This window comes from Myotis nattereri, assembly GCF_964212035.1.
Source record: "Myotis nattereri genome assembly, chromosome: 7".
Classification (NCBI taxonomy): Eukaryota; Metazoa; Chordata; class Mammalia; order Chiroptera; family Vespertilionidae; genus Myotis; species Myotis nattereri.
The window spans coordinates 48,815,425-48,829,195 of record NC_138082.1 but is presented as its reverse complement, the minus strand read 5'-3'; the positions used below and the strand labels follow the sequence as shown (position 1 = coordinate 48,829,195).

General features: G+C 39.6%; 1 protein-coding gene across 1 annotated transcript in view; it reads right to left on the bottom strand.

Annotated features, from left to right (window-relative positions):
- Positions 1-478: 478 nt before the first annotated feature.
- Positions 479-13,771, bottom strand: part of STK39 (serine/threonine kinase 39) — a gene marked incomplete at its 5' end in the record, with an annotated part of 266,483 nt that continues 253,190 nt past the window's right edge. The window contains one exon of the mRNA XM_081096279.1: positions 479-2,018. Coding sequence (XP_080952405.1) covers positions 1,944-2,018 — 75 coding nt within the window. The 3' untranslated portion in view covers positions 479-1,943. The remainder of the gene's footprint in view (positions 2,019-13,771) is intronic.

Below are 13,771 nucleotides of genomic sequence, written 5' to 3'. Positions count from 1 at the left end.
ACTTTTCTCTAGTTCAAGCATGTCACACTCACAGGCCGCAGGCAGCCCACAACGACTATTTTTGCGGCCCAGCCAATACAATGGTGTGAGCAGTTATTTACAATTATGAAAGGAAATAAGTCTCCTGTCAGATCCAGAATTACTGACATTCACCTTGGGTCAGTTTTGAAAGTAATCACTACGAACAAGATTTCCCCCAAAGTAGGAAAGGCAGTAGCAGAGAAGAGATGCCAAGTATCAGGAAGAAAACATTAATTTTATCATTGCTCTTGTTCTTTATTTTTTATACTACACTTTTAGAAATAAACCTACGTTTCTATAAAAATTGAAGTGTTTTTCTTTTTGTTTGTTTTTTTTTGCAGCCCACATAAACTGTGTTTATTTGGCCTGTGTTAGCCTTTGAGTTTGACATGCTTGCTCTAGTTAATTTTTACTAGGCAGATGATTCCTAAAGGAGAAACAAAACAAAGTGACACTGTTTCTTTGTGCAATACACTTTTATTTTCCTTTTACCTTTGCAGTCATCTTTGAGTAATCTTTGTGTAAACAATAGAATGGAATGATGTTACATTAAATTGTATGCAAATGGCTCTAGAACACCTTAACAATTATGACAAGGCAATTATAAAGAACTTTGTTTTCTTTAGTAATATATATTTGCTTTTTAAAGGACATTAAAGAGCTGCCATATCTAGGGTTAGCAAGGAAAGAGCAAATGGTACCATCCCGGGAGCCCACCTCCCTGAAAGTTTTGATTCCAATTTTGAAAATCCCAAGTTTGCAATTACATTAATTGTAGTCCAGCAGAGGGCTACTTGAGTTGACAGTATTTATTCTTGCAACTTCACCTTTTTAGTCATTGCACAAAACCTTTTCTGTTTTTGTTTGTTTTACTCCATCTGGGTGTTCTGCAGAATTTCAAGTAAAACTCTGATTCTGGTATTTTCAAGTTTATCACATTTGAGCCAACAAATCCTAACATTTAAGGAGAAGTCAAATCAGAGATGGGTACATAAGTAGCAATCTAACAGAATGGCAACATTTTGTATAGCTTTCTAAATGTTCCAATGAAGCAACACTTACAGATGCCACTGTATGTGGAGGATGTTTTGGATCTGAGGCTATTCCGGAGTAAAGCAGCCTCAGGCACATTCTTCATATGAAAGTTTGCAAGGCACCTCCCTCTCCCAGGAGACAATCAGATTGTGGATTGGTTTTTAGGCAAACAAACCAAAAGAATAAGCATCCTAGTTCTTAATTCAGTCAGTTCAAAAATCAGAAGTTATAAATACTCCCAAAGATAGACCTGAAAACTTTTTTGTTTAAATAACAAGAGATTTACTACAAGAAGCATATAATCAAAAACTTTTCTTTTCCTAGCTAAGGTGTGTAATGCATAAATATATGAAAAATAAAATTCACAGTCAGTTTTAAAACTAGAATTCAAGTTTGGCTAATAAATCTTAATTTTATAAGTATATTAATTTCTAAATACAACATAAAAGAGGCAGCATTGTCAGATATACAGTTAAGGTATAACAGAAAGAACAAAAATGAAAGAAGAAAGCTTCTGATAGAAAAAATTCACTTTGTTGCCAATAAATAGGACCACCTGAGTATAGTTCAGATTCTTTTCACTTAAGGGATATCCGAATTAATTGCTAAGAATATTAAATAGCTTTTGGAAAAATGAGCAACAGTCGTGCAGCTGTGGCATTTGCTTGTTCTTATACTGTGGCTTGCTAGAGAATAAAGCAGAACTCGGAGTGTTAAGTTTTAAAAAATTCTTTTTTATCCCATTTCGTCGAAGCCGGCCTCTTCACAATCTTCAGATTTTGCTGGGAACTGGGAGTGAGGGGGGTGGGAGGACGTGGGGAGGGAAAGGTTGAGGGGGAGTGTGGTGAGGGAGGCATGACAGATCAGGGCACCTCAAGGAACATATATCAGCTGACACTCAACTGAGCAAACCCGATCAGCTTCACTTCGTCTGGAATCTCAGATCCATCACAGCCAGAAGCCTGAAAATAGAAAACAAAAAAAACACCAACATCTTGAGTGCTGATTTTTACAGACTTGTTCATGTGATGGCAGAACCAAGAAAAGACATGTTCAATATGGGGCCACGTGTCCCCCCTTCTTCCGGAAGAATCAAACTCCAAAATGACTACTGGGTGCTAAGGGCTGTAAGAAACCCCATGCTATCAAATATGGAAAACGGGAGGGATGGATAACCCAGTAAAATACCACTGTGCCCAGGCTCTCAGCTTTGGAATTGCCAATGAACCGTCTGACTGACAAGAAACCACATACAAATTTTCAACGACTACAGTGATTTTTAAATATACTTTCAAAATTAGAGCTCGTTAATAATACTTTTTAAAAGGGTAGTATGAAAATGAGAAGAGATCTGAGTCCTAGGAAGTCACTCAAGGGATAACTTGTTTTTTACCAAAATCATCTCCTCTGTAAAACTGGCCAGAAAAAAAAGTAGTCACCATTTAGAGGAATGGTTCTTCATAGATAACTGTTATTTAAGTCCCAGTGAGGTATTTTTACAGGAAAAGGTACCATAATACGTCATTTTCCCATAACAGAAAGAATTTTGTTTCTAATAATTTAGGACATACTAATTGCCTAAAATTGGCTCAAATTATAGTGTGCCAAATACTTTTTGATTTTGAAGAAAAATAATAAGAAACTGGAAGAAAAATAAGGAACTAGACATAAGCCATTGCCCATCAAACCTCTCACTGGTCCTAATTCATAAGTTATTTCTATTTTCCTTTGCACCTCCCTCTCTTACACACACACACACACACACACACACACACACACACACGGCACTCAAATCGCCATTGAATATTATGTAAGTACCACCAGTGGAGAGAAAAAAATCTGATGAATGCCTAGAAATGGACAACAAATTACCAAAGGACCATACAAACCTTTTCTTGGCCTAATTCTTGCTAAATCATTGTCAAAATAATTAGTTTGCAATGGGGGAAACAGAAAAGCCCTTTCCAAACATCACAATGAGTCTGCTTAGCAATGCTTCCACAAAACAGTACATAAACTCAGCCCTTTGTCAACCCCAGCATTTTCCTTTAACATAAGCAGTTAATTAGAACATATAACTTGAATATTTTAAAATAATTACCTTTAAAATAACAGTCAGTGTGAGTAGTTATGCTTACATAAGAAAATCAGTAGCCTAAAGGGTAGTCGGAACATTAGTTAGCATTTAAGACGTTTACTTTGTGCCTATCCAGTGATTTCTCTGGTTTTACTTGACAGATAAGATATTCAGTAAAGCAGTTTTCATTGTTTGCATTGCCAGGGGCAGATCAGAAACAGTCCTTCCCTTATCACTTTTAACAAAGTACTACAGGCATAGAGGCTTTTCAGCTGAGATTTTCTGGTGGGCATTTTTTATACTGATACTGTCATATTCACCTCCCCTAGCAATTTTCTCATTCTACCCTCACTGTTTGCAGTAGCGGGAGAGAAGAAGGGAATGTTTGGGCAGATTTAACAAACAATGTTATTTACTCAACCCACTGAAAGGGGACAGAGACAATCTGTATAACTGACAAACATCTGAGGACAAATGATGGCTGCAGGTGCCAAAGGTCAGACTGCGGAGTGTGAAGCACATCAGTGCATCTGAAAGCTACATCAGGAATTTGATCATGTGAATAACAGGAGGTTAAGATGATGAGGAAGAAAAACAAAATATCCAGTGTTGGTTAAACCGAATAGAAATAAAAGAAAAATATTAAATCCTTTTTGTGAAGAGTAATGGAATTTACAAGGCGAGTGGGTGACCAAGCCAGTGGTTATTGAGGGCACAGCTCACAGGGAATCTTCAGGGGGTGCACATCCCACTCCCTGTCCCCAGTGCCTCCTGCAGCTACACTGGCCTGTTCTGCTTCCTGGCAAAAAGGCACAGCCCAGGTCGTTTGGCTCTGCTTCAAGGCACTCAGCCCTTTCTCCACGCTCTACCCACACTCATTCTCTTGTAGCCAAAGCTGAGCCCATATCTCTCTCTTACTGTGGCCTGCAAAACACTAATGGGGCAACATGCAAATGATTCTGAAATCTAGAGAAAAGAAAGCAGAGTCCCTCAAACCTTTTGGTCTCAGGATCCCTTTACAGTCTTACTAGAGGCCCAGTGCATGAAATCAGTGCACAGGATGGGGGGTGGGGGTGGGGGAGGCCCACAGCCAGGCCTGCACCCTCTCACAGTCCGGGACTCCTCGGGAGATGTCCACCTACAGGATTAAGCCAGCTCCCTGTGGGGATCAGGCCTAAGTTGGCAGTCAGACATCCCTCTTGCAGTTTGAGACCCCTTGCTCCATACCGCCCGCCTGCTCGCTGCTCCTTACCGCTCAGCTTGCTGCTGCTTAGCGTTGCTACAGAGGTGGGAGAGGCTCCCGCCACCGCAACTGCTCTCGCCAGCTGTGAGCCCAGCTTGTGGCTGAGCGGAGCTCCCCCTGTGGGAGCGCACTGACCACCAGGGGGTAGCTCCTGCATTGAGCGTCTTCCCCTTGGTGGTCAGTGTGCATCATAGCGACCGGTTGTTCTGGTCATTCTGCCATAATGGTTGCTTAGGCTTTTATTATATAGATACTAAATTTTTCTGTTTTTATTTTAAACATTTAAATGTAGGTTATATTCATTATACTGCCTTAAAAATTAAAAAAAATTTCTAAAATATTCATTTACTAATTCATTAAACATAAAATATACCCATTTCAAGCTAATATAAATAACTACAGTTTATACCAAAAACAAAAGAAATTTGAGAAGATTGGCATTGCTTTATATTTTGCAAATCTTTTAAATGTCTTGCTTAATAGAAGATGGCTAGATTCTCATACCTGCTTCTGCATTCAATCTATTGTTTGTTGTCCCTGAATAGTGTATAAAGATAATCCAGGCTCTCAACAATTTGTAGGTGAAAAAGGGAAGAGTATTTTAATAGCCTTTCTAGACACTTTGTGGATACTGTTTATTAGAATACCAAAACTGGCCAAGTGATAGTTTCTTAACGCTTAGTTATAATGTGGAATCTGAAACCACAGCATTCAACTTTCTATACGCTGCTACACTGAAATCCATTGGTCACCCTTGCACTTTGAATGGTTCTTTAAGAAAATTTCCATTATAGTTGACATATTAGTTTCAGGTGTACAACATAGTGATTAGACATTTATATAACTTACAAAGTGGTGACTTCAATAAGTGTAGTACCACTCTGACACCACTCACAGTTATAAAATACAATTGGCTATATTCCCTTCCCTGTGACTGTTTTTATAACTGGCATTTTTATAAATGGCAATTTGTACTTAATCCTGTTACCTTTCTCAATTACCTGCCCTGCCCTGCTCCCCACAACCTGGCAACCATCAATTTATTCCATGTCTATGACTTTGTTTCTGTTTTGTTGGCTTTTGTTTTTATAGATTACTCACATAAATGAAATCAAATGGTATTTGTCTTTCTTAGTCTGACTTCATACACTTAGCATAATACCTTTTACGTCCATTCATGTTGTTATAAATGGCAAGATTTCACTGTTGTATTTTTTTTTTATGGCCAGGTAATATTCCACTGTCTATATGTCCACTCTTTATCCATTCCACCCACCATCAATGAGCACTTCAGTTATTTCTAGATGTCAGCTATTGTACATAATGCTGCAAGTTATCTTTTAGAATTAGTGATTAGGATTTCTTGGGATAAATACCCAGATGTGAGATTGCTGGGTCATATAGTAGTTCTATGTTTAATTTTCTGAGGAATCTCCTCCATACCGTTTTCCATAAAGGCTGCACCAATATGCAATTCCATCAACAGTGCACTATAAGGTTTCCTTCTCTCGACATCTTTGCCAATTCTTGTTTGTTGATTTATTGATGATAGCCATTCTGACAGGTGTGAGGTGATATCTCAGTATGGTTTTGATTTGCATTTCCAGATGATAAATGATGTTGAACATCTTTTCATATGTCACCCAATAGACATATCCTCTGCCCATTTTGAAAGCAGCTTCTTTGTTTTCTTAGTGTTAAGCTGTATAAGTTACTTATATATTTTTGACATTCCTCACTTATTGAATGTATTATTGGTGAATATTTTCTCCATTCAGCAGATTGTCTTTTTGTTGATGGTTACCTTCAGTGTGCAAAAACCCTTGCCCTAGGAGACATATAGATGTCAAAAAGTTTACTGCCTATGTTTTCTTCTAGGAGTTTTATGGTTTTGAGTCTTACATTTAAATCTTTAAGCCATTTTAATATTTTTGTATATGGTATAAGAAAGTGATCCAGTTTCATTCTTTTGAATATATCTGACCAGCTTTCCCAACACCATTTACTGTCATTTCCCCATTGTATATTCTTGCCTCCTTTGTCATAGATTAATTGACCACATAGGGTAGGTTTATTTCTTGGCTCTCTATTCTGCTCCATTGATTTGTGTGTCTGTTTTTATGCTAGGACTGCCTTGTAGAATAGTTTTATATCAGATAGCATGATACCTCCAACTTTGTTTTTCTTGCATAAGACTGCTTTGACGAGCTGGGGAATTTTGTGGTTCCATAGAAGTTTTAATATTACTTGTTCTAGTTGTGTGAAACACACCATTGGGATTTTGATAGGGATTGCACTAAACCTGAAGTTGCTTTGGATAGTATGGACATTTTGATGATGTAAATTCTTCCTATACACAGCATGGTATATGCTTCCATTATTTGTATCTTATTCAGTTTCACTCTTCAGTGTCTTAGTGTTTTGAGTATAGGTCTTTTACCTCACATAAATTTATTCCTAAATATTATTTTTGACACAATTGTAAATGGGATTGCCTTTTTAATATCTCTGATATTTTGTTAATGTATAAAATTGCAACTAATTTCTGAATATTTGTTTTATATACTGCTACCTGACCTGATTCATTTATTACTTCTAATAGTTTATTGGTGGAATCTTTAGGATTTTCAAGTTATAGTATAACTTCTTTCATTTCTGATTTCATTTGTACCCTCCCTCTTTTCTCTTGATGAATCTGGCTAAATGAAGGTCTATCAATTTTGTTGGTCTCTAGTTCCTTTACTTCCATTCTGATCTTTATTCTTTCCTTCCACTCACTTAGACTGTTTGTCCGTTCTTTTTCTAGTTCCTTATAGGTTGAAGGGTATATTGAGATTTTTCTTGTTTCAACTGTGTACCATAAATTTGGGGTCATTGTGTTTTCATTTATCTCAAGGTATCTTTTAATTTCTTCCTTGATATTACTGTTAACCCATTCATTATTTAATAGCGTGTTATTTAGCCTTACTGTATTTTTCAGTTTCCTAATAGTCACTGATTTCTAGTTTTATAGCATTGTGATAGGAGAAGAATCAATTTTTAAAAATGTATTGAGACTTGTTTTGCGGCCTAACATGAGGTCTATATTTAAGTGCATTGGAAAACGTTTCATGTGCACTTATAACTGATACTTTTTTAAGTCCATAGACTCTAAGGCCACTATCTCCTTGTTGATTTTCTGTCTGGATGATTTATCCATTGATGTCAATGAGATGCTAAAGATACCTACTATGACTGTCAATCTCTCCTTTGTCCATCAATGTTTGCTTTATATATTTAGGTGCTCCTATGTTGGGTACATAAATGTACCCAAGTTATATCCTCTTGATGGATTGATCCCTTTTTCATGAAATGTCCTTCTTTCTCTCTTGTTACAGCCTTTGTTTTAAAGTCTGTGTTGTCTGTCTGATAAAAATATTGCTACTCCAGCTTTTTTCCCCCCTTTATATTTGCATGAAATATCTTTTCCATCCCTTTACTTAGAGTCTGTGTATCTTTCAATCTCTTGTAAGCAGAATATTTATGGGTCGTCTTTTTAATCCATTGAGCCATCCTATGTCTTTTGGTTGGAGCATTTAGTCCATTTAAAGCAGTGGTTCTCAACCTGTGGGTTGAGAACCCCTTTGGGGGTCAAATGACCCTTTCACAGGGGTCACCTAAGACCATCGTAAAACACATATATAATTACATATTGTTTTTGTGATTAAGCACTATGCTTTAATTATGTTCAATTTGTAACAATGAAATTAGGGGTCACCACAACATAAGGAACTGTATTAAAGGGTTGTGGCGTTAGGAAGTTTGAGAACCACTGATTTAAAGTAATTATTGATGGGTATGCTTACTACCATTTTAATAATGTTCTCATTATTTATGTAGTTATCTATTTCTTTCTTATGCTTTTGCTAATTATCTACCTTCTATGGTATGTTTGAATTCCCTTAACTTTATTTCCTGTATATTTCTTGCAGTTATCATGTGCTTCTTATATACCAAGCTATGTTTATAACAGTCCATTTTAAGTGGATGATCACTTAAATTTGAATACTTTCTAAAATCACTATAATTTTACTTAACCCCACCATGTCAATGTTTTGGTCATTACTTTTGTCATCTCTATTTTGCTTGTTAGTTAACTTCAGATATTTTATTTTTCATTTCATGGTTTCTATCGCTGTTGAAATTCTGAGTTCGTGTATTCTTCCCCTACGTTCACTGAGAATCCTTATAGCCAGTGTTTTGAACTCTATATCTGGTAGATTGCTTGTTTCCATTTCGTTCTCTTTTTTTCTGGAGATTTGTCCTAGTCTGTCATTTGGGACATGTTTGTCGGCTCATTCTGGCTGATTCCCTACATCTCCTGGTCTTGGCAGAGCGGCCCTAAGTGGTAGGGGCCTAGGGGTGCAGTCTCCTTGGCCACGTGAGTTGAGTCTTCCAGGAGTGTCCTAGGTCTGGGTTTTATGTGCCCAACTGTTGTAGCTGAGCCTTGACTGCTGTTAGCGCTGATCCTCAGGATGACTGGCTGTGAGGGCTGGCCGTGACTACAGAGGACACGCTATTGTGCAGGTGCTAACGTGCCAGCCAAGTCCAGCCTTTGGATTTGTTTGTGGAGCTGGTTGGGAGGTGCTCTGGTGTAGGCCCCCTGGTGGGAGCTACAGAGTGATTTGCCATTGGTTGCCACTTGTGCTGGACTTAAAGGCGCTTGGAAGAGGCCATGCTGGGAACTAAGGCTGGCTGCCACCAGTGCTGCGCATGGGGGCCACTGGTGCCAGGCTTGTGTCTGCTTAGTATTAGGCACACGGAGGCCAGTCACTGCTCGTTTGGGATCTGTAGACCTTTGGGAGATCTTGGAAAGTTCACAATGTGAGCCGAGGCTTGCTGCTTGTGTGGAAAAGCCGCTGGAAGGCCTGGGCCTGACACCTGAGTTGGGTGGGGTCTCAGGGAGTTACCGGTGCAGAGGGGAACAGTGTTGGCCAGCTTACTGGAGAGTTCAGATTTGGTGCATGCCTGCCGGCTGGGTGGGGAAAAGAGCTCAACAAAGGAGCAGTGATGCCTGCCAGTGCTTCTGGCCCCTGGCACTTTTTGAGCTGTGTTTGCAAGTCCATGTGCAGGCTCTTCAAAAGGAACTCCAGCAGCCCTCTGTTTCACTCAGATGCAATCCTCACTGGTTTTCACAGCCAGATGTTATGGGGACCCCCTTCCTGGCACTAGTGCCCCACTGGGACCCCTCCTCCTCAGGAGGGATCCGCTCAGAGAAGATATCCCTTCTGATTCTTTACTGCCACATGTGGGTGTAGTTACCTGCTGGTTCTGTGTATCAGTCCCTCCTACCAGTCTTCTTTATATCCTTAGTTATAGAATTTCTGTTCAGTGTGCCTTCATATGGTTGGTTCTCATCAATTTTCTACAATATTGATGTGGTCGTGGGAGGAGGCAAGCACAGCGTTTACCTACTCTGCTATCTTGCAAGATCTTGAATGGATCTTCTTACCATGCATCATGTTATGCAGATTTTCCAGTGTTGACATATTTCACACCATATCACCCATCTCATCAGAAAAGTCCCTAAGTATTGGGGGGCTGTCACATATAGAGTGGCAGATACAAGTTTCCCAAAATCCTATTTGCGTTCAAAAGCTAAAATTTATTATTAACAATAAAACTGTCAGTCATTCTCGGTGAATTTCCAGGCTTACTTGGTTCGTTTTGGAAAAAAATGTCTGCCACATCCCTTGTCTGAATAACCATAGTTTGTCAGTTATTCTTTCAAGAAAAAAAAATGGGTGGTTCAGCTCACAAGTGCTTTTCCTGGGCACAACCACTGTCCTTCAGGAACTGAAGTGCTTCCCATTTCATCACACACAACATTAAAAACATGTGTCCTCGAGTAGACAGTTGTAATAAAATCTGTTTCTTGCCGTATTAGGAAAATTCTTAAATGACACTAGCTTTTTTTGAATTTAAATTTTTAACAGTGACTGAGTGTGCGCACGCCTGTGAATAACAGGATGGCTATGGTACAGCTGGAGGTTCCTGCCTTGATTCATGCTGACATTAGCAGTTTTACCCACCAGGGCTTTTCCCCAATGTCAACACAATGGAAAAGGCAAGTGACGTCTTAGTATTGTAATGAGAGTTTTCACACCCAGTATACTCTAAAAAGGGTCTCAAGGAACCCCAGAATCCCAAGGCCCACATTTTGTGAACCTCAGCTTCAAAGGGAAATGTATCCAGGATCAGGAACCCAGCATGGCAGTACAGGATGCCTGCGCTCACTCAAGTGTCTGCACTCCTGACGCTCCCCACCTCCTCACCCCTCCTGCCAGACCAGCAGGTGTGGCCTGTGGAGGAGCTGGACCCGCCAGTGTCACCCACAAGGATCCCTTCACACCAAACCTGGGTGCACGTTGGAACTAGCTGGAGAGCTTGAAAACATACTAATGCCCGTGTCCATCCCAGAGGTTTGATTGGTCTGGGGGATAAGGCCTGGGCACTGGGATATTTGAGCTCCCAGGTGATTCAAAGGTTTGGTACATTTTGCAAACCACTGTTCTACCCTAGTAAACCTCCAAGTTTCCTTTAAAGCAGTGGTTCTCAAGCTTTAGCCTAGATCAGAACCACCTGGACAGATTGTTAAAACACAGTTCCCCATGCCCCATCCCCCAGAAATTCTAATTCTTCAGTCCTGAGATGGACCCTAGGATTTGCATTTTTATCAAGTTTCCAGCTTCCAGGTGGAGCTGGCACTCCCAGCCTTGGGACCACACTTGGAGAACCATTGTTTGAGAGCCGCTCCATGGATCTCCCTGAACCGACAGTTTCCCAGCTTTATGTTGTTCTTTGAAAAATGTTACATTAGTCATGTAGCCTCCAACTACGCCAAAGCGGAAAGCCTCCAAAGATAAGGCCCTTTTATTGTTAATTACCAAATTACTCATTAAATTTGCTATCTGCAATGCATGTTATTCAACTTCAGTAACTAAAATATATAATGCTCATGTATATGTGTACCAATTGGGTGCAAATTACATGTACTTACAATCTGTATTCTTACTTCAGATTTGCACTAATGCAATTTCAAAGCTTCCACGTGAAAGCAGCAAGACTCATTTGCTTTAAAAATTGCCAGGTCACAAATTTAAAAATGACGTAAATGACATTTATGGAGCCTTGTCTTAAAACAACAACAACAAAATAGTACAGAAATGTCAAACCTGAAACAAATTATATTTGAGCTGAAATGCCCTCTATGCCTGAACCACTTTGTTAAAAGTGCTTTTTAAAAAAGGTTTCTGATCTGCCTGTCCTTGGCCGTGTTGACAATGGAAATCACACCTCACTTATATGTCCAGTGACGCTAAAGATCTGAAGCTAAGATTGGGCAGAGAAAAACATAATAGCACTTCTTTATGTAACCAGTGTCCTTTCACCTTATGCCATTGTTTTTCTCATACAAGCAGACAGACAAGATAAGAACAGACATCTTTTCAAACTTGAGCCAAATGATTCCAATAGTGTGGGAATGGGGAGAGGAGAGAGATCAGAGGAGGGGCCTACACATGGAATGCTTCTCAGCTCCACACTGGAAGCACCAGGGGGTGTTTTCGAAATTCCCAGGCTGCACCAAGAGCAATTAAATTAGTTTATCTGGGGCAGGACCCAGGCAATAGTAATTTTTTAAAGTGTCCCCGTCACCCCGAATGAAACCTTTGTCTAGCAAGGTCAAGACCACAGTACCAAGATACTACAGTTCTTTAGACAAATTCAGGTCCCTAGCGGTCTCCTTCAGAAAGCAAAGAAAGCTCTGAGATTAAAATGACAAGCAGGTGACAGATAAAAGTGCTACAAGTAGCAGTGGCTTATGAGGAAAAATGCTTATGAAATACTTTGATCTCTCATTCTTCAATAAAATAACCAATTTGAATCTCTGTGGCTTTAACCAAGATGCCAGTGTCCTATGAAGATTAGGCCGAAGTTTTTCTAAGTGAGATTTGTACTCTGATATATTTTAATTATCAGGACTCTGCTGTGCCAGCCACCGTGCTAGGCACTGGGGGATCCAAGACAGAAATCTCTATCCACCCAAAGTCTCTAGATTTATTAGAGATATAGAGTCTATAAAATGTCAGTACAATATAATCCTTGTGGAGGAGAATATAGGAGCACCTAAACCAGGACTGGAAATCAGAGAAAGTCAAAATTAGGCAGAAAATTGGTACATGTCTAGGCCCTGAAGAAGTTGGGGAAGAAGTTATGTTAATAGAGGGAAAAGTACATATAATGGGCTAACAGATGAAAGCAGGAGGGAACAGGGGGACAGAGAGAGAGAATAAATGCATGGGGGCTGGTCAAATTAAGAAAGGCAACCAGGGAGGGCTTCCTCAGCCATGTTCAGGGGATTGACTTTTAGACGAGGACAGCGAAGAACCAAGTGGAGCAGGCGATTGTGGAAGAGTTACTCCGGCTACTGCCTCAGTGTGGTAAGCAGAGCTAGGGGCTGGCGAGGTGTAGGCAGGAGGGTCAGTTTTCGAAGATAAGAGGATCCCAAGACAGAATCAAGAGAGAGAATCCAGGAAAGTAAAACTGATTAAAGTAGGACATGAGAGGGACTTTCACATTCCCCTTCCGTTCACAGACACTCTAGCAGCCGTTATATGAAACCTACAGTTGTAGGCAAGAGGCAGGGTTGCTCTCCCTGTTTTATAGGTAAACAGGTTGAGAGACGGGGGAATAAGCAGCATGAGGGTTTTAGTCTCTCGTCTCTCTGTTTACATGTTCAAACAGGGAAATGTTCTGGAGGTGGTGTGTTATAACTGCTTTCTAATGGTATAAAAATGAATACAAAGATGTAGGTGAATTAGAAACGTAAGAGGTGACAGAGGAGTCCTAAGCAAGAAGGTGAAATTTGCAATTTGTTAATTTATCACTCTATGTCTGAATAAAATGGTTTTTTAAAATTATCGCAGCAAAACAAATTTCATCAGATAAATTCTGTGCTGATCTTTGATCACACATAGCCTACCTATCCAAAACTAGATGAGAAGCAAGACCAGAAAGCTAGTTAGCACCAGGCAAACATTTACTGTAACTAATAATCACTTAGCATTTTTGGCCATGCACCGTTTCTATTAGATTTGAGAAGAAATAAAAGAAACAGATCATCAATACATGTTGCATACAGCGAAGTGTTGATCATCTACTAGACCTTAAATTGCTTGCAGCATTCTGACTGGCCCTTAATACAATTAACTTATAGTTTACAACTGGGTACTTAATGGAAGGCTTGTTAAAACTTTCAAGAAATAGTCACTTTTGTCTATTTGGACTTCTCTCCACCCTCGTTTGGTTTCACAATGACCCCAAAATGCTCAGTATTCTGTATCTCTGTGGCCACC